At 39.8% G+C, this 25,671-nt stretch overlaps 1 protein-coding gene across 2 annotated transcripts; it reads left to right on the plus strand.

Annotated features, from left to right (window-relative positions):
• Positions 1-3,609: 3,609 nt before the first annotated feature.
• Positions 3,610-25,570, plus strand: tbl1x (transducin beta like 1 X-linked). Of its 2 annotated transcripts, XM_023415813.2 has the most exons (16): positions 3,610-3,921; positions 13,256-13,388; positions 17,415-17,520; positions 18,125-18,270; positions 18,555-18,774; positions 19,660-19,792; positions 19,960-20,101; positions 20,211-20,274; positions 20,416-20,513; positions 21,146-21,206; positions 21,372-21,493; positions 21,591-21,665; positions 21,764-21,891; positions 22,931-23,096; positions 23,215-23,316; positions 23,419-25,570. In XM_023415813.2, exons 3-16 carry the CDS (start codon positions 17,463-17,465, stop codon positions 23,443-23,445), a joined length of 1,542 nt encoding a protein of 513 aa, XP_023271581.1. In that variant the 5' UTR covers positions 3,610-3,921; positions 13,256-13,388; positions 17,415-17,462; the 3' UTR covers positions 23,446-25,570. The 2 variants fall into 2 exon arrangements, with proteins under 2 accessions (XP_023271581.1, XP_023271580.1); XM_023415812.2 differs by lacking the exon at positions 13,256-13,388 and having other exon boundaries at positions 3,611-3,921.
• Positions 25,571-25,671: the final 101 nt, after the last annotated feature.

The raw sequence follows: 25,671 nt of genomic DNA on the forward strand, positions 1-25,671 counted from the left end.
GGCGGTATTAGAGGCAAATGAGTGTTTGAGCATTCATGCAGTAGAGAGCATGCAATCAAAGCTTACATAGTGCAGTAGTAAAGCTCACTTGATAACAGCAGCTGCAGGGATTTTAAAATGGCAAGAGGGTGATGTAAAAGAAAGAAAAAATTGAACCCATTTTTTGTCTTAATTAGCACTGGCTGGGTACAGTTAATATACACATGACAGTTGCGCTTCTGTTTCTGTAGAGAGAAGCAGCGTCAGATCCAAGTGTTCACTGCAGGATAGGTCCAAAAACATTAAATATTTGGTTATTTAAATAAATCAGAAATAAAGATGCTGAGCAGTTACCCAGAATTTCATTGCATCTCTACTATTTGCAGACCATGTTGTTCTTCTGGCTGCACCAGACTGTAAGTTCAGGCAGTTTGCAATGTGCCAGTGCTGGGATTCTATATGGTTACAAACCTGGACTACTGACTGAAACAATGAGAGATTGAGTCACAACAGAGTACTGGAAGGCCATTTACGCCCATCCAAATAATTTTGTCTAATTTCTAATCAAAGAACAAATCCCATTTACAGAGTATGGACAGATTAATGGAAACACCATACAATCATTAATTCATTCAAATCATTAATCAACATAATTATTCTTGTTGTTCTTTAAATATTTGTGAGGGTGTAATCATTGTTCCCTTCTGCTTATACAGATTCACCATGTTTGACAGACAATAAAACATGTTGATTTTTACACTAGTGCTTACAAATTGATCTCTAAACTCCATTATTATTCAACATCCAGTATGAGCCTCATCTGTGGGCCTCATGTGCATCATCATCTTGCAGTTCAACCACTGTGAAACTGCAACTCCTATATTGTACCACATCACAGCACCTGCAAAAAAGGTGACAGGCAAAGGATTCATTGAGGAACATGCAGCATGCTTGGAAATGCAGATGGGTCATATAGAGCCGGATGTATGAACTTAGCGAATTTTTAACTTGTCATTTTCTGGAAATGAGATGTCTCACTTCCTTACTGAAATCTGTAGAACAATTTACTGTGAAGAAGGGACTCTGAAACAGTGATTTGGCAGGCTGGAAAGCTTAGCTCATATATCCGCTCTCTTGTATATCTGCTCTCATCAAGCATGGATTGCTCTGGAGACCAGCTTGGACAGAACTCTCTCCACATGGTCCTACAACATCTGCACATCTGCACATCAGACCCTGACAGACATCTGCATGCTCATGTGAACTGTGTGTTTATCTTATTCCATTGTCTCTCATTAAGAAAGTAAAAAAAAAAACAAAAAAAAAATAGCATTCCTACATATATTGTTTCATTCCTGCTGTAGATGACATGTTCCTACATTACTTTGAACATGGACTCTGTAGTTAACTTTGAGTCAATCCCACATACACCTGGTGCCATAAATACCCACTAGAGCGCCTAATGTGTCTTAGTCTGTTGCTGAAAATAGCACAGAATAAATACATTATTTACCCCTCTCTTTGAGAAACGTTTGCTAAATATTCAGTGCCCAGATGTTTTAGGAAAATACTTAACTTTTTTAAGTTGCTTGGGGTGAGGACCACAGAAAGGACTGCTAAGCTCGTACAGAAAAATGGTTGGTTTTGGTCTTTTCATGGGATAAATTAAGAAATAATATTGGCAATACCATTTATGTTGTGGTACACAAATAACTCTTCTGTGAACTCTTAGCGTGGTCAGTCTTCAAAGGCATAGCTGATGTTGTCTTCATGGATACCATATCTTATTTTGCACAGCAGTGTAGGTGCCAGAATTGCTTTTGGCATTATACAGAAGAGATTGTGGTGGACTTTCAAACATAAGTTAAAAATCAAATTGTTTTTCTCACCAACAAGCTGGACTAAAATAATGACAAAGGCCTACTGTAGATATCCTGTAAAAGAGCGGCCACAGTCATCCTTTCCCATTGAGAAGATTAAGGCACTAAACATGTATGAGTATGTGTAGTATGTGCCATTGGCTATATTCTGTTTAGTGGTCGACTTAGCCAGTGGCTTTTTGGATGTGGCAATAAAAACAAATGGACCAGGAATGGTTGGCTCTTCCCATCCAATACACAAAACCCAGGATGTTCTGACAACTCCTTCAGTCCTACCTCGGTGTATGAAGGCATACCACTGCAGTTATCACCATACTGTAGTTATATGCTATACGTGTGACCTGTAGAGACATAACAGCCAGAAGAATAGTTATGTAATAACTGTTGCCACAGATACAAGTAAAAGGGAGAGTTTATCAGCTGTTGACTTTGTACTCCCTCAAAGCAATAAATCCCTGTAATACTCCAGGTATATCTGACTTGCCTTGTTGTGCTACTCATTTTTGGCCTCAAAGACCTCATCACATCCTCAAAGGTGGCTCATCCCCTTTGGTACAATGGTGAGATAATGATATTGTTTCAGTCTCATATTTATTGGTTTCTTTTTTCACATACGTTTTATTGTTTCAGTTTTTCATTTACAAATTATACATTGTGACTATCAGGGTAGCCAAGATTTTAGGAATACTTAAGTCCCACTGATACAACCCCCACCCCTTTTTAAAGAAAACAATTTTAAATTTTATTTCCCCAAATAGATAGATAATAATAATTAAAAAAAACAAAAAACACACACAAAATGAAAATTTAATTAAAAATTACTAGTTGTCCGGCTGCACGCATGTTTTGTATTTAATGCAGAAACAGTTGTGAACACACACAAAAAGAATGTATGAATGAATAATAAATAAAAGTAAAAATCCTGGGATCAGTGAATAACAATAACAATTTGAATTGAAGAATATTAACTCCATCACAAAACAACAATGACCCCCCAGTATTACTTTAGCAAGTAATATATCGTGCGCAGATATTACTGTAGGTACGGTAACCAAAGGAATGTGTCACACCAGTGTAGAGCCGTAATGATGTCAACTTGTTATTTACTTTCCAAATCTGAATGACTGAGCAAGGCGAAAGGAGAATTAATCAACCGCTGTGTGACCGGGCAGGCGAAAAATAGTGGAGTGTGGGGGAGGGGAAGAGAAGCTCAGGGGCCAGATAGACAACATGCAAGACTGTAGCTTGTGAGACTCAGCTCATTGCTTACACTACAGCAAAAATATTAAAGTAATAATACACTTTAGTACGTTTTTCATTCGGGAGTTTGCTAGTTTAATGGTATAAGTTAAATTAGCATACTCTTGTGGGTGAAATCTGAGCCAAGCGTAGCTCCATTTTAGATAGGATACATTAACATACAGTAGCTTATTGGTACCGGTACACAGCCGTTGAAACAGTCTTTGGACGACAGCATACGTTTATCTCTTTATGTAAGATGTACTCCCCTTGTAAAGATAGCTAGGTGTTTACAAGCTGACATTTTAGCACATAATCTAGCCAATTGGGACAGTGAGTTATACAAGATATAGAATTGTTAGTGAGTTAATTGATAAACTTAAGCACTTTGTTGTGTTTTTATGTTTTCAATACTCAGGTTTAAGGTCAGCCTTCAACCCCCCCCCCCCCCCTCCTCCTATTCTCTGTCTACGTCTCTCTCCCGCTGCCGATCAGCGCCTGCTGCTGCTGTCTCTCTACGTTCCTGTTCTCAGTGAACGGTGAAACTCCACTGAGTAGCCTGCAGCCTCAGCCACAGAAACTCGGGTTGTTTCCCCCCCCCACCCCCAACTTTACCGCCAGTTGTCAGTTTGTCTGGGCGAATACGCTTCGTTAGCACACCGAATAAGCCGACAGTGAGTCACACAGCAGCGATCGGAACTTGAAATATGACGATAAGCAAAATGGGAGGAAAGTCGTTGCTAGCTCACTGAAGTTGGAGGTTCTCCTTGTGGAAGAGGAAGAGGTGGCGGCGGACACCACGAGTTCACTCTCACAATAAAAGGTAAGCCAGTAAAAAAAAAAAAAAAAAAAAAAAGTCGAGTGGCGTGTTTTTGGCTGCACTGCATTCAGGCAGCTTCTGTGTTTGTGTGGGGGGTTTTATGCGATGAGGATAATGACTTTAAGAAATTGGTGATTATGGCGTTGATTAGGAGGTTGCCGGCATAGCTTAGTCACCCATTGACTCACACGTGTGTTGAAATTCCAGCCTGTGTCTTTTAATTTTCTCTCTTTCGTTGTTAGTTATTCAAACAACCTACTTTCCTCATGCTGTGTGTTATTTTGTCTCTCACACTAACAATATACCTTGGTAGCTGAGCTGTGGACTACTTCACCAAATACAATAAGTTTTACAGGTTGATCGTTGTCCCAGTTTGGCGAATAATTAGGATATCCACTCTGCCTTTTATAGCACAATAGAAAACATCCACCATATCAAGTTGCACCAGTGCAGTTTCAGTCATTTTGTTGAAGCTGAAATATGAATGATACATATTTATATTCCCTTGCAGACTTAAAGCGCATGAGTGGGGGAGGGGAAAGACATTCAGCTGTACTAGACATTGCCACCAGTAGTTAAGGGACAGTTCATGTTACTGTATAACTACAATGTTAAGCTGTTTCCTGACTGTGGCAGCTGTAACTGTCTTAAAGCACAAGAGAGGCATCTATATATCAAAAGTAACCTGCAAAATATGAAGCTTAAGGACATTGTGATTCTGCATGTCCACATAACACTTACTAAAACAGTTTACTTTTTTACGAAAAGATTAAGAAATGTTGTGTGACCTACAAATTCTTCTTATTTTCTATCTAGTAGTCCTGGCTGTTCTCTGTAGGTCATGGAATAATAGGATGCAGCATGTACAAACACAGTTAAGATGTCTCGCCTGGCCTCTGAGCATCAAAGTGTTCATTATCTCTGTTAAAGCAAGACATGAGAAGGATTCAGATGAAAATAACATTCAAAACACACTGCTGTTTGAATGCTTTTCTAATCTGATACTACATCAGTGGCCCGAATAATGAACGCTAAAGTGATGTCCCCATTTTCTTGTTGACCTAGTGTCTGTTGTTGTATGTTGTTTGTTCACAACATCAGTCAGTCTTGTTTAGCTACTGAAATCACATGGAGGCATTTTAACAAAGAAGCTGCATTGGAGGGTAAACACTGGGGAGAAGATACTGGCAGTACTAGATTTGACATGTTGGTTACTGCTGCCACCTTTGTGTCTGTTTTTTTTTTTTGTTTTGTTTTAAATAGTAAGCTATTGGATATAAGCTGGATGACTCCTACTACTCTTCACTAATGCCATCACCACAGAGACACCAGACAGCAGTTGTATTTATTGGATTTACATAATGAAAGAATATACCATCATGAATGGGTGTCTTTCCCTGGAAATGTTGAGACGATACGATTATGTAATAGAGCCATCTGTTTTTCAAAAAAAGAAAATCAGGCTCAAACAAATAAAAATAAGCGCGTAAATTGTTATAATTTGAACATAACCAACAGAGCTCCATCCTGAATTACGTTGTCAAATTGACGTTGCTTTGTTTAGTTTGGTTTGGTTTGGTTTAACAGAGGGTTTCAGGTTATTGTCATGGTAATGTTACTGTAAATTACTTCCATATCACAAAGTCAAGAAATGATCTTATTTTTATTCACTATTTTTTACATATGTGGAATGGAATTTAAAATGCTTCCACACATTTCTTTTCAGACATTTTGGTGTCATGATTATTTGTTCATTATAGCTTGCTAGTTTACTCCATTTTGCGTTAATGAAGAGATGAACTAGTTTACTGAGAACACAAGGGCTGCCCCCAATACCATGTTCAGGGCTGCAAAGCTTCAGTGAGAATTACAGTTATTTCAGATGCTGGACTTTTTCAACATCTTGCTGGCATTGTTGTACCTTGGCAGCCTGTCACATGGTCATGTGTCAGAGTCCCAGTGTCAGTGCTGGTAATGTGAGATGAGAGCTATGACACACAAAACTATTACTAAGGTTAAATGTCCTTGTCTGACAATAGCTAAAAATAATTGTTGATGTATCATGAATAATGTTGGATTATCATTTTTTAATTCCCGGGACTGTTGTGGCAATGTACATAATACTAATAATAATAATAATGATAATAATTATTATAAAAAATAATTATTATAACAATAGCAAAAAATGCAGCATTCAAATGCTGATTTGGACGCAGATTACCATGGCAACAGTTGAAGCTTTGCGGCATTCGGTTCAGCCCTAGAGACCACATGGCATTCAACTGATAAGAGCCCCCTGGAGTACAGGGAAGGCTTTCACATCATGTATTTATCAGTTCAGCATTCGGTTAAATCTTGACAATTTAGTAAGTGGACTTTGGGGTTGAGATTAGTTTGAATTCGGTAGATTAACTGTAGATGAAACATAGCTAACTGACGTTTTTGTTTTGCATAGTTGAATAGTTTTGCTTGATGTAATGGAACATGTGGATTATAAATACATATTGCTATATGAATATAAATATACATTTTATGTGATTTGCTCATATTTGCAAACATATACCTGTTAACATTGTGACATTGATTTCAGCCCTATTGCCTTGCCTTACCAGCAGGTTTACCCATTTTGTCAACAGAGGTGAGGGCTGGCGGTGAAGACTAATTGCAGTTGTTACAAAAACAGGTTTAGTGCTGCCTGTTAAAAGAACTATAGGAGTTTTATTATGTCTTACTTACATGTTTCAGATAACATAACAGTTTCCAATTATTGATTTTTAAATATGTTATTTGTTTTTTATTGTGAGAAACCAAAATTTGCGACATAGATTTACTGAGTCCTCAGAGGGCATAAACGAATAATGTTGTTGGCCTAACAGGTCATTGTCTACCTGCATCTTGTTCAGTGACAGGATTTGAGAAGAAACATGTTCTCTGCGATTTCAGTGCTGTAAATGGACTCAGGTCTGGAAAAAACTGGATGGCCTGTAATATGTAATAATCATAATTCATTCATCTGGTGGCTTCTAGTCACTCCTCAATTTGCTCTAGATTGATTTTTGATAAGTCATTCGAATGTGACTGTTGTGGATTCAGTGAACTGTGGCACAGAAGAGACAACAGCAAATCTAAGGTACATTGGGTTTAGACTGTGTGTTCAAAACAGAAATGTATCCCCTGCTCATAAGTAGGGCAAGGAAGTCCCTGAGAAAGCCCATGTCAGCCTTGTGGTGCTGCAAAGCTTTGTATCGGGCTGTCCAAATATTTCTGTAGCAGTATTTATTTATGATAGGCCATGGGGGGAGGTGAACCATTCTCTCCCTCCAAAAGAGACATGCAGCGTTCATGGGCTATCTGCCAACTGGCAGACTAGTGGTTACTCTGAAATAACGCCCATACAAGTACTGGCTAGTTCAAGGCTATAGTTATTTATTTGGATTCATTTTGGATTTAGGGTGGCTCTGTTTATCGTTGTGTGAACATGTGTCTGTTGTGCCTTGGCTCTGTCCTTGTGTGTATTTAAATTAGTGGGACAAAGCCACATATCTTTAAGGGTGTAAACTTTTCAGTGTCATACAGCTTATCAGTTTCTATTCCTACTGTGTCTGAACCCATTGTAGCTAATGATTCAGGTTCCTTCTTTCTTTATATGTTCATTGCTTTTAATGAACATCTGTCTGTGTCGCATTAGGCTCAGTCAATAGACACACACATTTTGTTTCCAAGGACAGTCTGCATGTAGGCAATGTCATTTCTTAATATTGACTAAAAGGAGAGTAGAAAATTATCTATGTTGCCATCATTGTAGTGTGCTTGGTCTGTAATTTTTAACTAGATTTTCAGAAGTAAGGTGTTGGGGGCACAATTATGCTGGTGGATGACTGTTCAGGAAGTTGTGCAAGCACATGCATGCCAGAGTGAGAAACTTTTTTTTTTTTTTTAACAAAAGGGAATATTGTTTTTTCACTGTCTTTTCACCCCCTGTTGATTGAGCTACGAGAGCTTATCCTGTCAGTAAATGTGAAGAAAAGTATGTACTCAAAAACATAAAAAGAACAGCATCTAGAGACCACATCTTGAACTGCTATGGCTTCACACGGCATGTTTTGACAAAGACTTCTTTAATGTCTGAAATGTGGGTGGGACTGGACAATAAATCAGTATTTTAATTAATCATCGCCTCACGAAAATCACATTGTGTCAAAATTCTCACATCAAGAATATCATGGTTGACAGTTCTCATGTGTAAATGAAGTTATGAGTGAAACTTTTACCATAGTCAGAAGATTTTTCCCAGCAACTTAATCTGGAGCTCACACCCGTTGATATCAGCGCACATCACAGAATTTTAAGCTCTATGATGGTATGTTTGTCACCGATAAACACACTGGGAGTTGTAGTTAACTTCTCATCACACTTTTTATGTACACGGACTTGTACATTTGACTTTTTATCAAAGAACCAGATATTTTATAATGCGGTTATTCACCTTTTTCATGTCCGTCGAAGCCATGAAAGTGCTCCATTTGCTCAATGTATCTCGATCAAACTGATCGAGATGCGTGTAAAAGTCCGTGTAGCACTTGCATGCGACGCAGTTACTATCACAGATAATGTCGCCTAGATGACAGTATTCCTGTTATCAGCGGTAGCTCATCCTGGTGTTGGTTAAAAGTCACGAGGCTGGGCCGTGCCCTAACGTAAGAAACGCTTAATACACGCAACACACAAAACTTGCATTATCCAGATCCATCTGTATTTATATCTTCAGTGTATAGATAAGTCTGTTGGTTTAGTGCGAGAGCTTTACTTACTATCGTCAGCCGCACCAGGATGCCTGATTTTCGTCCACCATGCAGATTAAACATTGAACACAGTTAGAAATAGTAACACAACTGCGACACACAAGTCCATTTGTAAAGCTTATTAAGAAACCTGTTGTTTTTCCCAAATACCTTTCCACCTGCGCTCTCTCCACTTGTCCATGCCGATGTCATAATCGCACACGTGAAACCAAAAGTGGAGGAGTCCAATCTGATCTCTGGAGGGGAGGAACCAAATGTGATGATTCTGATTATTAATTGTATATCTATACATGGATAACACATTGCCACGTATCTGGTGAAATTTGCTGTATTTTTTAATATTGCTATATATATATATATCGCAGAAAAAAAGATATCACAATGTCAGTTTTTCCAACATTTTGCCGTCTTAGCTCCAGCTGTCAGGTGTGTCTAACATTTTCTGTGACTTCTGGAGCCAACACTCCAACATTCACACTCAAATGCATGCAGTGATCGAGCAAGTGTATGATGGTGTCTCTCTTTCCCAGTCTTTACCCAACAACTTCCATTACTTGTTGTATCTACAACCAAGTGCACACCATCACCCCTTCAAGCATCATCGCATGTTACTAAATTGACATTTAATGGCAGTCCCACACTTGGGCACAGAAGTCAGTAATTTCATAATGAAAGAGGAAGGAAAACATTGCACAGATTAGTTTTTTGTGGTGGTGTTCTGTTGTGAATGTACTCATGAGTTATCTGTCTAAAGCTTTGGTCAGGCAGCCAGTGGTAGGAGTGTGCTGTTGTCAGGAAAACCATGAATTGTGGCTTTGAGCACACTGCTCCGGAAACGAAACAACCATCTGTAGAATGCCAGTGAAAGTTTCAAGTGTGCTGCTGCATAGTTTGTAATTTCCTTTTTCCTTGAAGTTTGAAACTTGTCAACATCATACCACAGACTGATCCTACCATGAACGCATACTAAATGGGGAAAAATGGAGCACATGCATCATCGCTCTACCCTTACAGTTGTATATAATTACACAAAGAGTTGATTGATAACTTCTATCAACTAATTTCTGTGCTGTGTAAAAGGTCGGTTTTTATTATAGGAGATTAATGGTCTATTAATATCTTCCCAAGAAGACTACATTGTTGGTCTGGTCATGTGTCTTCATCAAGTGAGGCCATTAATGGACGAAGGAAGAAGTCAATGTACTTCGATTAAAAATTTGGTATTGCTATCTCAGCATTGTCAGTAACTGTGTTTGAATTGTCATGATCTAAATACACATATAGATGAAATAAAATGACCGGAGGTATGTGCACTCAGAGGTCTGTGTAGTTACAATGAGAAATGAAAACATTTCCAAACTTTTCATTCTGTGAGTGGAATCAATTGCCCAGCAGGATATACGCTGTTTAGAGGACACACACACACAAACACAAACGGACTACGAAGGGAAATCTTTGTTGTGTGGTGTTAATGTTGTACTGTGTAAACGCGAGGTAAAAAATAAGTCGAGGCATGGCTTAGAATAAAGATCAGTATTTCAGCTCACTTGTCTGCTTTGTTTGTTTGACCCTGATGTCAGATGGAAGGAAAGCTCAAGGAGAGTGGGGGGTATTCAGGGTGGCATGAGCAGCTGTTGACAGAGAAGCAAGATCTTTTGGTCACCATAGCAACACTTGTATTGCCCACACTGGGTTGTCTCTGTGTTTACAGCTTATTTGTGCAATCCTCATCTTGCTGAAAAAAGAATTGCCTGGCTGAGGCCTTTTATGTTGTCTTTACAATCTCAAGGACACTTAGTTCTTTTTTTTCTATTGACTGAATATAGAAATATATGTTTACTCAACTACATAAAAATGGCTAAAATTTTGTTTTTTTTCAGCAAAACTGTGATTATGTAAAAAGCTTGTTAAGACATGTATGTTCCCCTAAAGATGTAATGGTTTCAGTTCCTGTCAGTGGTGGAGACAATGGTCCCTTCTACAATATGTCAACACAGATGAAGGCTGTCAGATGTTCTCATTATTCAGTCTGCTGTTTTTGATGAAATATACAGATAATTTTGCCTCTATTTCAGATGAAATACACAGGAACTTGTGGCTCTTTATCATATTATGCAACATGAAGATACAAAGTATGCACTGGCCTAGATTAGAAATGATCTCATTTTACAAACTTGTCTTTGTTGTACAGTGAATTATATTATGTAAAAGACAGAGCAATTGAAATGGAGCAATAAACTATAATTATGTACAATTCTTTATCTATATATATATAGTGATATGAGTGCAGGGTCAGACTATTGAAGGGATTATTTGTTTTCTAAGTACAAAGTAACAGATGACATGCAGAATGTCCATTTTTCTTCTGATTTATTTTTTAATTCCCACAGTCCCTTCCACACGACGTATTTACTTGCCACCCACCCCCACAGAGGCATATACATGTGCATGCCCTACAGCGGCGGCTTCTTTGTGTGCTTACATGCACATATTGAAACCAGGTTATTTGGAGAAACAAGATTAAGGCAGGGAATCAGACAAAGTGTTGACATGCAGTAACCGGGTTACTGTAAAAACTGTCTTTAGAAGTAACTGGTCAATAATCAGATATATTTCCTACACCATGCTATATATATATATATATATATATATATATATATGCGCATTGGTATATTAAAGTCAAAATGATAAAATGATACATGCATCAAGTTCTCCTACTTACATGACAAATGGTCACATTTGTCTGTGGCCAAATGTGACCATTCCAGTATCGACTCATTTAAATGTAATCAATGCTGAACGATATGCATTTTTGCATTTAATTTTAACTTAAAAGATATTAAAGGATGATGATGTGATTTTTACTGGGGTCTGTGCCAAACAAGCATGTCTCTTTAAGGAGAATATGATTTGTAGGCTGAGGCATCTGTAGCACCACAATGATTCTTTTATCATGGTACGTTGTGACACATTTTACCTTTATCAAAAAATTGAGGCTCCTGCAATTTGGATACTGCACTTGGTCATATTACGATTTTGATACTATTTTTGATTAATTGTTCAGCCCTCATTAAGATATGATCAGAAACTGCCTGGTTACCTGGTGATCAGACCAAAAATATCATTGACTTAAAAAACTGAAAGGATCTGTGTTGGTGTGGGCATGTTGCTACAGGTACTGGATGTAATACTGTCCAGGAAGTCCAGTTGGAATAATGCATCCATTAATATTAAGGATTATAAGAATCAATCACACTGCACAGCAGTTAATAATTCTGTCATGAGGAAGCAGCTGTGTAAAATCTGTCATTTTCACGTATTTAATTTTATTTTCAGTTGTAGTCTTGACTTTTATTTTGGATAGAGGAACGCTGAGAGTAATCAATCCTTTTGTCTGTCTCTTAGTGATTTTACACTAACAAAACAATAACAATTTTAGTGTCTATTCTTTGACAATATATTGTTTCCTTTACCTTTTACTCCTAAACTCAATAAAAGTAATAGGGATATTTTGGTCCTTTTATGTATGTAATGTACTGTCCACATCAATAGGGAAAAAGCCCAGGGGTTCTGTTCTTTGAACAATGTAAGAGTGCTGATATCCTTTTGTTTCTTCTGAAAATACTAAATGACACCAATGGGCAAGTGGGAGTTGTCATTTTTATTTGATTCTAATGGGTTCAGCATGAGGGTGGATCTTAGGTCCTGACGCCCCCGATTAGAAGCCATCATGATGAATCCTTTCAGTGATCCACGCTGTCTGTCACCATCCCCCATTCATTCCCTTAGGTGAAAATATAATTGATGGTGGCGCCTGTGAATGTGCACTTCTCTCTTGAAAGAGAAAGACACACCTAATGCTCATATTCCTGCAAATCTGTCAAGGCTTATATCAAAGATTTGGCTCATTGTAGTTGGTGTGAGGATCGTAGCGTTGGGACACGTTTTGCAGTATTATCGGCAGTAGTTGCACTAATGTCTTACTCTGATGACCTCTTTGATTATTAACTGCTGGAAGAACCATTAGGTTAGGCCTAGTGGTTCCAGGGGTGGTCAGCCATGTGCTACGGAGAGCCAACAGTACGAACGATTTCATTTCGACTGATCACCTCAGCGGATAATTTCTTGTACGAGTTCTTTCCCTCCACTTAAAGGAGTGTTACTCAGTGGGTGGAGTCTTTGGTTGGAATGAAGACCTACACACTGTAGTTTCTCTTGGCACACAGTTGGCCACCCCTGGTAAACATTTAACGTGTTGCCACCCATAGGAAGCGTGGGAGAAGTGTTTCCCCTGGAGACTGAGGGCTACCATCCCCCACCGTGTGCCGACCTACATTGGCTGCCGCTAAGTGACTCATTGAGAGAGGCAAAGAATAATGCTCAAATGGTTGTTGTGATTACCTGTGTGGGGATCATTATTTATCACCCTGCTCCCATTCCACCATCCCCCTCTCTGATTCCCCTCCCCCACTTTCTCTCTCTCTCTCCCTCTCTCTCTCTTCCTCTCTCTCTCTCACTCCCCTCCCCCCCTGAAGACTGCAGCCCAACCAGAAGCTTCAAAGGCGGGTTTTACTCAGCAGAGCAGTTCAAGAGAAAATGGCTGCTGTTTCCAGGTCTTGTTTGCACATCTGTCAGGAGGTGACTGTGCAGGAGAAAATGAGGTCCCTGGTATGCTGGTTTTTAACATCATTCTTTTCAAACCTGCATGTGTAGGAGATGGCTGGTTGTGTAGTTCTCATTACTCCATTACTTATACATTCAAATGTTTATGTTCAAAAAGCGTTTTAATTGTTGTCAGTGGTGAATGAATGATTTCACATCGTAAGCCTGTTTCAGAGTGCTGTGCATGGAATTATTTGCAGTGGCATGTTTGTTTACCCAGGGTAGCGGAAATTGTAACAATACCATTTTTTTATACACACACACACACACACACACACACACACACACACACAGAGGATGTCAGTGTTGTATCATTAAAATCTTTTATGACAAAAGGCTTTCTTTAAAGTTGTATATTTACAGCAATGTAAAAGCAGTTCTCCAAAATAGTTTGCAGTGAATGATAATTCATGTTTCCAGCATGTTCTCTCTTACACATATATCCTTAAATGAATGTCTATCCTTAGATACTCTAACCTCAGAAACTATTTCCTTTCTTTTGACTATAAGTTATATCAAAGTCAAAGTTGCTTGGATTCAACACAGATATTTAGTAAATGAATAATCATCTGCTGTCTTGCCTAAGACATTTGAATAGCCTTAATTAACACACATGCTCTAATGCTCTCATCAGATGTCATGATCTGTGATGACAGTTTGAAATACAAACACCTATACTAGAAAGTTAGTGAAACACTGCACTAGCATTGTTGGCGTCAGTGTTGGATTTTGTAAAAACAAACTGCCAACGACTTCAGGTCTATTCATATTAAAAACTTTCGAAATGGTTGTGATACCTTTTTTATAAAATTTACAAAGCTTCGGGGTTCAGTTAGATGCTTCTCTCTATATATATATATATATGTATATGGTAAAGCACAGACTCCTGGTTGGGGAACTGTTGCGGTTAAAGGGCCATTCAGCTGTTTCATTGAATATTTGCAGAGTCACATTATGTAAAGGTATGCCAAAGCATACTTGAAATTTTTCACAAGATAATGATCCACAAATGTTTGAAACTAAATTAAAAGTTCACCTTGTCTACATCGGCTGTGTAGTGAAAGCAGCACGTCGCTGCAGTCCTGTGTGGGTTCTACACTGGAAACATTCAGCCACAGTGCTGTTGTTCACTCAGTGCCTTCAGCCCAATACACTAGCCACGTAGTTACACAAGAATATGTTTTGGGTGGCAATTGTGTGAGGGAAGTGTGAGTTGTTACATGACTTGTGTAGATGGTATTTGTTTGTCAGACATGCATGAGATGGAAGACTGAAAAATGCAGCAGATGTAGTCACATTATGAAGACTTTTATTATTCTTCAGCTTTGACCACATCCTTAGGCCGTGATGCACTTAGGTGAATTAGTAAGCTGCTGGTGTAGTTTACATTGTCAGTAATTGCTACAAGAGTGCAGTGATCAGTTAACCATAGTGTTAACCATAATGAGCCTGTTCACCACAGGAGGGGTTCATTCATTTATCATTTAGTTTTTATTAGTCTATCCCAGCCTGTCTTTTATGCAGTCGTCGGATTGCACTTGGTAATGTTTTAATTTGACTCTCAGAAATTGTTGGTTTTGGACTTAAATGTTGACATATTTGCCTCTGTTTTTGGATACTGAGTCTATTGTGACAACATTTTGTCACAACAAAAATAAAAAAAAGCTTATTTCTGGTTGTTGCTAGTGTATGATTTAACAGGTCATTTGTCTGATCCGCCAGTTGAGAGAATGGCAACTTACAACATTTCAAGGAGAAACCTGTCCATTTGGCAGGATCTTTCAACATAAAACATCAGAGGATTAAGAGAGGAGAACAAAGAAGGAATAAAACAGGTGTATTTGTGTCCAGTGTGAATTTTGGACACCACTGAATAAAAAAACAGACTGGGCTGGCAAATGAAAGGGGGTGCAGAACATGGCAAGACAGCTCGGTTGTTGGAATTTTGTGGAGCTCAGCAATGTGAGTTGTGGGTCAGCAATGCAAGTACCTCAAAGTGGTTAATTTGTGCTGTGAAAACAGTTTTTTTTTTTTTTTTTTTTTTGAATGGAGCAGCCTTATAAGCAACTGTATTTCTTTTCCCATTTGTGATGTCTTCCTTTTTTCAGAGGAATCATACCTTCAGATGTTATCAGTAAGGTTGATAAACCATAGCCATAGCAAAGGTTATCATATTGTGTGGTTTCCTGGATGGGACATTGTTTGGTCAAAGGAGGCTCAGATGCCCAGGGAGTGGGTGAGGGTGGCATCGTGGGCCCATCTGTTAGAGTTATCATTGCTCCTGCCTTGCACCGAAGGGACCTGAGCCCCCCTCCACACTGCCTGTTAATTACGTTTCCAGTTGTTCGGTATGTAGCTTGTGTTGCCTTGGGTGCAGTGGCTGCCTTGCTTTGATGTGGCTAGCCCTTCCTAGTCCCATAAGTAAGCTAATTAGCGAAAGAGAAACATGGTGACAGTGGTCAAAGCAGGTCGACAAGCTTGGTTTTTTGTCTTTGCCTTTTTGAGTGTGATTTTTTTGATGATGTAAATGATAATGAGAACGTATGAGATGAAACCAAAATTTTGTTTAGTAATATTTCTGCAGGATTCTGTTCTATTTTTTTTGCAGTTGCAGGATTTTTTATTTTTATTTTTTTACTACAGGTGTAACATAATAGCACCCCTTTTTCTGTTACAAAATATGAGTGGAGCATCACATGGTGGCCACACCAGTTGCAGAGGTTGTTATAATTCCAGCCCTGTAGTATGTCTGCTGTGGTACAATAAAGGTAGACTCTTTCTGAAAGAATATACCAAGGTGAAAGTGAATAATTCATGTTGAGTAACATGTTCAACCCCTCTGGCTGCATGCCCACTGGTAATTGGGACAACACCATTCTCTATTTTGCTCGGTCGCTCTTGTTGCTATGCTACCAAAGGGAAACTTGAGTGGGCCTGGACAGTGTTTGGAATGAAGGTTGGACAGCCATGCAGTCTTCATACCTGACACCATCCCCCTTTATTTCTCTTTTTATTCTCAGCAAAATGTCTGTCCCTTTATCTCCCAGTAGATGGACAGGAAATAGTTGTATTCCTTTTTTACGTCATGAGTCATTGTCAGGTTGCAGTTTGTTTCTTTTGCTTTACTTTAACTTGCTTACAGGGCCATTCTTTTGCTTATCGTATTTAGTTACACATTTGTGTTTGTTTACATTGTGTTTTTGGGTCTATAAGTAATCTCATTCCAACTCTATTTACTCTGCTCTCATAAAATTGTATGCATGAGTCAGTGGAAAATGATAAAGTCTACATTATTCTTGCAGTGTTCATCAGCCTGAGGACAAATATGTGATGGAATTCAAAACGTAATTGCATTTTTGTTTCCTCAGCTCCCGTCAGTTATGAGACAGTCTCAATTGAAATGTTAACATAAGCTCTATTAAACACCCCTATTTGTTGAAAATAACTCAGAAGGGAAGGTCAGGCTGCCTGCTATGAATAATTAGCCCCTTGGTCTCATCTGTAATTCACTAGATGGGTTGTAGACTGGCATTTAATATCCTTACTGCTTTATCAGGGCTCTTTCCATCTAGATGGTTGGCCGGGTCACTAATGGGAAGCACCATTCAGTTCTCAGTGGAAGCCAAATGGATATAGACACTCCCATTAGGCCAGAGAAGAGAGGATGGGAATACTTAGATCTAGTACTATTCATGGATTCACAGGTTAAGTGACCCAGCTATTGACATTGTCAAAGGAGGGAATCATGCATGCAGCAATGGGCAAGACGAGAGTGAGCATGTACTAAGAAAGGCTGGAGGTGAGGGCTTTCCTGTGTGCGTGTGGTTGTGTGTCTATTAAAATGTATCAGCACATGACTGTGTGTCACTAAACAAAGCCCGGGACACATTTGTGCAGTGTGCAGAATTGGTATCCATTTTTATAGGAACGTGATAAAGATATCATTTGTTACAGTGGCTTAAAAATATGTCACATGCAAGACTGCGTACCTAAATGTTAATTTCAACCCCTAATTTTTGACTAAATTTACAGGAGTGAACCCAGCCTTCCAACATACCTCCTCCCTTTCATTGGGCTAAGATGAGTATTACCAGTGACGAAGTGAACTTCTTGGTCTACAGATACCTCCAAGAATCAGGTTTGTCTCACTGATACAATGACAAAAACAACGACACAATGAACTGACTTTTGGCGCGACACATTAATTGTTGATATCTTTTTCCCAGCATTGCAGGGTTTTATCGTTTGTGCACACATAGTTGTATAGAATGCCGTTATCATGCATAAACAGTTTGTAAAAACAAAACACATAATATGCTATTTTTATGTTACGCATGGTCAAACATCACATGTTCAATTACAGCAAGATTTTTCTTTAGCTTATAGTGGAAGGAAATAAACAGGCACACTGCCTCTTAGACGCCAACGTGCTATTCATTCTTCAATCAATGATTTAAATTCCCGCTGCTCAGTTTTATTACTGTTTACTGAGTGTGCCTCTGAAGCCATTTGGCAGAATACAAGCTACTAGCTGCTCAGAGGTCAACACTGATATTGGCATGCCTTATCACACTCTCAAATGTCATGCTTGCTACGCCATTCAGTTTTTTTTTTAGTATTCAATTACTGTTAGCTTTGTTTGGATCAGACAAGACTTTCCTTTGAATATTTGAGTTGTGTTTGTGCACATCTTGTGCTTGGCACTCTGGCGTTAATGAATGTGAATGGTGTTTTGTTTTCAGGTTTCTCTCACTCAGCATTCACCTTTGGCATCGAGAGCCACATCAGCCAGTCCAACATCAATGGAACACTAGTGCCCCCTGCAGCCCTCATCTCCATCCTGCAGAAAGGGCTTCAGTATGTGGAGGCAGAAATCAGCATCAATGAGGTGAGGGCACGGACCTGCTTTTTTACACTCCCATAGATGTTTTCTATTGCTAATGATACAAAGACAAACATTGATCTCTATGACAACACACCGGTTTAACTGCAAATGCTTTTCACAGTTTTGCTGATTCTTATACTGAAAGAAACACTGAATGATATTTGTAGAGGAATGCCAACTAGAAATCACATTTTACCCCTAATTGATCATTATCGACGCCATACAAATGACTAATTAAAAATTCCTTTACCTCATGATGTGTTATTTTCCGCACGTCATCCCGACAGGATGGCACAGTCTTCGACGGTCGGCCGATCGAGTCGCTGTCGCTCATTGATGCGGTGATGCCAGATGTGGTGCAGACGCGGCAGCAGGCCTTCCGCGACAAGTTAGCCCAGCAGCAGGCGGCCGGTGCCATGGCAGCTTCAACCTCTGGAAACCAGTCTAATGCACCAAAGAATGGAGAAGCCACTGTCAATGGGGAGGAGAATGGCACTCACAACATGAGTAAGTTGAATCTAAACATGGGTGTCTCAGTTATCTCTCAGTAGAAACTCACATGGTCAGTATGAAGTAATTATCTGATAGAAGAAGGGTTAAAAGAAAGGGGCTAGTAATGATTCAATCTCCTGTTCTGAAAGTCTGTCTTTCATGTTAGTTTTTAGACTTGCAGCTTAAGAGGAAGAATTCTTTATTTCTATTGATGAAAAAAATAACTTACTAATTATAATGTTGACTCGGAGTGAATGCCAGTACCAGTTGAAACTGAGAAACCCCAGCATTATTATATGAATCTGTATGTAGAATTTTTACACTCGGAAACAAAAATAGCCGTGTTGTTTTCACAGAATGTGATATCGTTAGCAGTTGTTTAGCTTCCTCTGTGAGTGAAACCAGAGAGGTGTAGATCAGGTGCAGCTTAAGACAAGGGGGAGAGGAGTGTATGTTCGTATCAGTGTATACCCTTGGAATTTAATTTGAAGGTGTGGATGGCAACAGGAAGAGTTGGGTGTGAGTAAAGTTTCACAGTCTGAGGATACAGGTAAACAGGGAGGTAGAAATCAAATGAAAGCTTTTCTCTATTATAAAAGCTGCATCCATTACTGCGACTGGGTTTCTTGTTATACTGCGAAAATGGTGTGAATGCAAAGTAGGTCAGTTTTTCAGCACTGGCGCTTACCAGCAAAAACTTTCTCCATCCGTCTCTGTTGTTTGAAGGTAATCTTTACCGACTTAAACACGTGGCAACAATTAATACTCATTAGAGATGAATTTATCAGCAGTTAAGTTTGCTGACAGGTGTTGGTGTACGTGTGTTTGCATGTGTGTGTTGATGCATATATAAATATGTATGTGTGTGTATCTGTCTGTGTGCGCGCCGACTCTTCTCAGATAACCACAGTGAGCCCATGGAGATGGATGTAGACGTCGCGATACCAGCCAGTAAAGCCACGGTGCTGCGAGGCCACGAGTCAGAAGTGTTCATCTGTGCCTGGAACCCTGTCAGTGATCTGCTGGCCTCAGGGTGAGTCTCTGTCTGTGCTGAAACAGATCGCTGGATGAGTCATACTATATTGTATGCACGCTTTGGCTTTTATTTTGAAAGATGAATGGCTTCATATGAACTGCAGCTGACAGCTTATATTAAACAATCTTTTGACGCCCCTCCCGCTGCGTTGGTATTCTGCTCAGCTCCGGGGACTCCACCGCCAGGATCTGGAACCTGAATGAGAATAATAACTCCAACTCCACCCAGCTGGTGTTGCGCCACTGTATCCGAGAAGGTGGCCAGGATGTCCCCAGCAACAAAGACGTCACCTCACTGGACTGGAATGTAGGTCCCCAATCATCCATCCACATCTCCACTCTTCTACTTTTACCATGTGCAGGCTGCGCAGCTGAAGACGGTAAAGTAACCGTTTTGATATCTTTCCATCCAACAGAGCGACGGGACTCTCCTGGCAACGGGCTCCTATGATGGATTTGCCAGGATATGGACAAAGGATGGTATGTCCTCCGTCATTCCAGCACAGTATAGTTTCCTCGGTCATTAGGTTTACGTCATTGTTATTGTGAATAATGCAACCTCTGTGACAATTTTTTGAAGGATCTTTTCTAAAAGAAATGGATATGGCTCTTATCCACTAGGAAATCTGGCAAGCACCTTGGGGCAGCACAAAGGGCCCATATTTGCACTCAAGTGGAACAAGAAGGGGAACTCTATTCTCAGTGCTGGTGTAGATAAGGTATTTCATAAAGCTCCCCAGCATGGATTTGTGTCTTTCAGTGATAATATCATCATGTTTTTTTTCTTTTTATTTACTAGTCCTAGGGCTTGAAATGATCGGTTTTGGGATCACCAGCCAGAGTGTAAATCTGTAACATATCATTTCACGGGTATCCATAAAGTACAATGCAAACAGCACCTCAATCAGTAAACATTCTTTTCAGTAAACACCCAAGAGACTGACGGAGCGAAGAGCCCTGTATATCACAGCATCATTGTAGCATGTTACCAGATCTAAAGAAAGACTAAATTAGTTTTAAGTTAAAAGAAACAAAACGGAATTTGTGTTAGTTTTATAATAAATGCTACAGTGACATGAACTGCAGATATGCTTATTTTGCGAATGACTCTTTGAAAATAAAACTAGCAGAAGAAAGAAATTCAGTTTACTAATGCACACACACCAAGGTCAATGACTGTGACTGTTTTTTTTACCCTATCCACCTATTTGGCTGGATGGCGGGTGTTAATTTCAAGCCCTGGTACTCCGTTATAGCACATTTTAATGAACCTTTAATATGACACATTTTTGTAATAATGCATTTGAAATGTTGCACTTGTGGTCCGAAATGCTCAATTTCATTTTTCCAGACGACAATCATTTGGGACGCGCACACAGGAGAAGCCAAGCAGCAGTTCCCTTTTCACTCAGGTAAAGCCAGTTCACAACATATATCCAGAATAACAAAAGCTTATTATTGTCACTGATAAGTATGATGCAAAAAATGTTTCCTGCTCAATCGGGGTCCCATTGTGGCCTCATAAACCGACCTAACTCTTTAACGAATGTGGACCTTTGCGTTAAAATATTCCCCAGCCCCAGCACTGGATGTCGACTGGCAGAACAACACCACCTTTGCCTCCTGTAGCACCGACATGTGCATTCACGTATGTCGCCTTGGGAGCGACCGGCCCCTCAAGACCTTCCAGGGCCACACGGTAAACAACTTTTTCCACGCTGCTCTTCTGACCTTATCTCCCACCATACCACGCTCGCTCCCCTGACAGTCACGCTAACAACGTTTGTGTTTTGCAGAATGAAGTTAATGCCATTAAGTGGGATCCGTCGGGGATGCTGCTTGCCTCCTGCTCAGATGACATGACGTTAAAGGTAAAACTCGTCCTCCGTCTCGGAGGTTAAAGAGAACAGTCCTGAGTGGTGATTCGTATTCGGTCATGTTTTGCTGTTTCCGTTTCCTTCACACACAGATTTGGAGTATGAAGCAGGATTCCTGTGTCCACGACCTCCAGGCTCACAGTAAAGAGATCTACACCATCAAGTGGAGTCCCACAGGCCCCGGCACAAACAACCCAAACTCCAACATAATGCTCGCCAGGTGGGAAATCACTCACGCATAGCTCACGTTCAGGACCATACAGAGCAACCGCACACATTGCTCACTTTTGAGAGAAAAGTCCAGGTTTGTGTTCTCAGAGAAAAATTGTGTACATGCGGGTGCACTTGGGTTTTTATATATTTGGGAAGGGGACACTCGTCATAGCCTGGCATTCAGGAGAAACCATGTTCCAGGCAAAATCCCAGTGCTAGTAAATGTCAGTGGCCCACAGCCTTACACCCTGACCCAGATGTGCATGCATGTTTAAATGTTCTAGTTCAAATACCACAGGAATTTACAGCCCTCGCTGACAACCCAGCATGCCTGCCTGTAGTCCACAATGGAGACAAAACTGCCATTATTGCCACAGCTTGGATGGAGCTTCATAATCTTAAGTAAATGCCATCCTTGATCAGCATGTGTGCGGTACATTTTTAATTGACTTCACTTCTGCTCCCTGCATAATTTCATAGAGTTCGCTTTCATTTCTTGTCACCCATAAGAGATTATCTCTGCCTGTTTATACATTGGTGACAATCCGTAGGTTCTTGGTTATGAAGATGTGTTAACTGAAATCAGTCTCTTTGTATCAGTGTTCGTTTTCAACAGTGTCTCAGTTTTTTGGTGGCAGGTGGCATTTCTTTTTTATGAGAAGCTGACACATTTTTTATTTGCACTGTGTCAACGTGGGATCGTTTTGTATAGTTTTTCTTCTTGACGAAGCAGCGTTCAACAATGTTTCCAAGATGTTTTATATTGGAGGTTCACGTGTCAGCATTGTGAAATTGTTGAGGACCAGCTATTCTGATGCAAACAAAACACAAATGGTAGCTTTTTTTTTTGCTGTGGCTTTTAAAGACGTGTTATTGCTTCCTTTGTTTCTGTTTAACAAGACTTGTAGTTTTGGCCATTTTTATGGCCCTCGTGAAACTAGTTTGTTTCAGTAGATCATCTTTCATGTTAGCAAAACAGATGATTATGAATCCTTTGCACTGGTCTCATCTTATTTGTGCACTCTGTCTCTTCCCCACGCCCACAGTGCCTCTTTCGACTCGACAGTGCGACTGTGGGATGTCGAGCGAGGCGTTTGTATTCACACACTGACCAAACACCAGGAACCCGTCTACAGTGTGGCCTTCAGCCCTGATGGCAAACACCTAGCCAGCGGCTCCTTCGATAAGTGTGTCCACATTTGGAACACCACGGTGAGTGTCAGGCTGGGATTTATACGGTTACTAACAGCATAAGAGAGAAGATTTACTGTGACCACAAAATCATTAGTTAATGGAGTTGGTCATTTATTTGTCTGTCCTGTCGCTGTAGACTGGAGCCTTGGTGCACAGCTACCGGGGTACTGGTGGTATTTTCGAGGTTTGCTGGAACAGCACCGGGGACAAAGTTGGTGCCAGTGCATCAGACGGCTCGGTGAGGACTTGCCAATAAAATTTTGCAAGTTGCAACATTAAGTAAAAAAATACATGTTGCTTGAAATGTATTGTTCATGCTACTCATTGCTTTTCCTTCCAGGTATGTGTTCTTGATCTCCGAAAATAGCTGACTTGAGACTCTGATGATTAATCCTGAAACGTGCAGCAAATTGCCTTCTTCTGACATCAGCAAACACACTCTCATTGCTCGAGAAGAGCTGTTAAGGTGGACTGAAACAAAAACCCTCACAGGAGTAAAACCAGATGACTGCAGCCGCTTCTGAGGAGCCAACACCAACTGGATTCAGTGCACCTTACAGTCTGTTGACGTGTGTTTTTATGATACACCTGTGTGAGACAATGGAAGCGGGTTAAGAGATGCCCAAGACTGGACTGAATCCAACTCCCTGGGTGCATCCGTGTTTTAAAAAAGGTTTCTAATGAGGAAGTGCTGTGATCCCTCCGGGCCACTGGTCCAGCTGTTATCAGGTTGTAAGGGTTGAAAACACAAAGATGAGTTTTACAGAAAGAGAGAAGTGTTAATGAGACACGTGTTTGGCTGTGAAAGGCAACAAATTATGAAAGAAAGGTTGTGGTTTTAGAATTCCTTTGTGCTAATGTTACTTCATGTCCAAATGAACAAACCGGTGACATGATAAAAGTAACATCAATACTGAAGCACTGGTATTGTCTGTTGACAGGGTGCTTAACTTCTCCTCAGTGGAGAATAGTTGTTTTTTTTTTTCAAGAGTACTTCTTGCTTTTTTTTTTTTTTTTTTTTTTTTTTTTTTTTTTTTTTTGTCTATTTTCCACAGATGGACTTTTGAAAGTCAAAATTGAATGTGCCGCTACAAGGTAGTTCTTAGCTCACATTTAACATCAGGTCAACAAAAGGAAAACCTGCCAAGAAATAGTCCTAATCTCCTAAAATGACCTGCTCAATTCACTCGAGATTAGAAAATGTCATTTTGTGGACAAGATGTGAAAAGTGTGGTTTACAAAGAGAATTTTCTCCCTTTTTGGATGTAAATTTAAAGAATGTAAAGATATGTAAATTAGATTAATACACAGACTTATATACTGTGTATATATGTTTATATACAGTACTCTTTATTGCCATCCTGTAGGGGCTCATTAATGGCTAAAGCTGTCACATCTTTGCTGATAATGCGTGATGAGACCTCTTTTTAAATGAAGTGCATGTCTCACCAGCTTCTTTTAATACAGTCTTTCTCAACTCGACCAATCATATCCAGCGCATCGTTTTTGTTTTTTTTTCTCCAATGAGTCACAAATGGCATCAAACAGGTTCGTTGAGTGACTTTGCTCTCCTCTAATGATCACGGAAGGCCATGGAAGGAAATGTGCATTTCATTACTTGCATTCAGGGAATTATCTGGTCAACAATGTGGGAGTGAACAATCATCACAGTCTCCTGATTGGTTTGCTGCTTTACAATGGTGTTATATGTGGAACAGGACGTCAGAGAATCAACAACAAAACTCTACCTGTGAGACCTACTACAGCTTGATTAGCATTACCATGGTCCTCTCTGGCACTTTCCTCTGATAAATCTACTGAAAATGCAGAGCACATTTTGACCAGTAGGTGGAGGTCAAGCAAAAGTCCCGCTGTTGGTTTAAAAAAAAACAAACTATGATTGGTCTTGTTCAGTCCCAACAAATGTTGCCCGCTGATCTGATTAGGTCAGTTTTAAAATGCCTGTCTTGTGGGCTAAGCTTCAGCAGTGTGCAGTAAGTCCGCCTCCCTCTGCATACTGGGATCTAATGTAAAAGACGGTATCTAAAAACTAACATGCCATCACTGTGATTTGCCTTTTTTTTTTTTTTTTCCTGGTCTCTTTCCTTTTCAGTCAAAATTCAGCTGAAGCAACGTGAATTGCACTTTTTGTAACAGCGGGCGCAGCAAATGTTCAGATCTTGCTGAAAGTAAAGGGCCAATTCATTTTTTTGTCTTTTTTTTCTCTCTCTTTGTTTTGAAGTCACAATTGGATGTTAATGGGTGGTTCATTGTTTATCATTTGCTGAGAGCCATTATTGTCTGTGTCAGACTGAGAATTGGGCTGTGGGTTGGTGGCCATTCTTGGCATGCTAAGGAGCCCAGTATGGAATAAGTGCTGTGACAGCTACTGTCTCTCACACCCTGGTCCAGGGTGCATTCACCTGTTTCCAAGACAAAACTTTGAAGTCATTCAGTGTCTCAAATAAATCACTCTATTTTGATATCAGAAACCATGGAGCCTTTGTCTTGAATATTTTTCTTAGCTCGGGAGTTACTATGCAGTCCTCTACAATCACTGAAAAGACATTTAAGAAAGTGTCACCAACAAAAG

The sequence above is a fragment of the Seriola lalandi genome, unplaced genomic scaffold (assembly GCF_002814215.2).
Source record: "Seriola lalandi dorsalis isolate HSWRI2012SDOR001 ecotype SW California unplaced genomic scaffold, Sedor1 jcf7180002054559, whole genome shotgun sequence".
NCBI classification, from domain to species: Eukaryota; Metazoa; Chordata; class Actinopteri; order Carangiformes; family Carangidae; genus Seriola; species Seriola lalandi.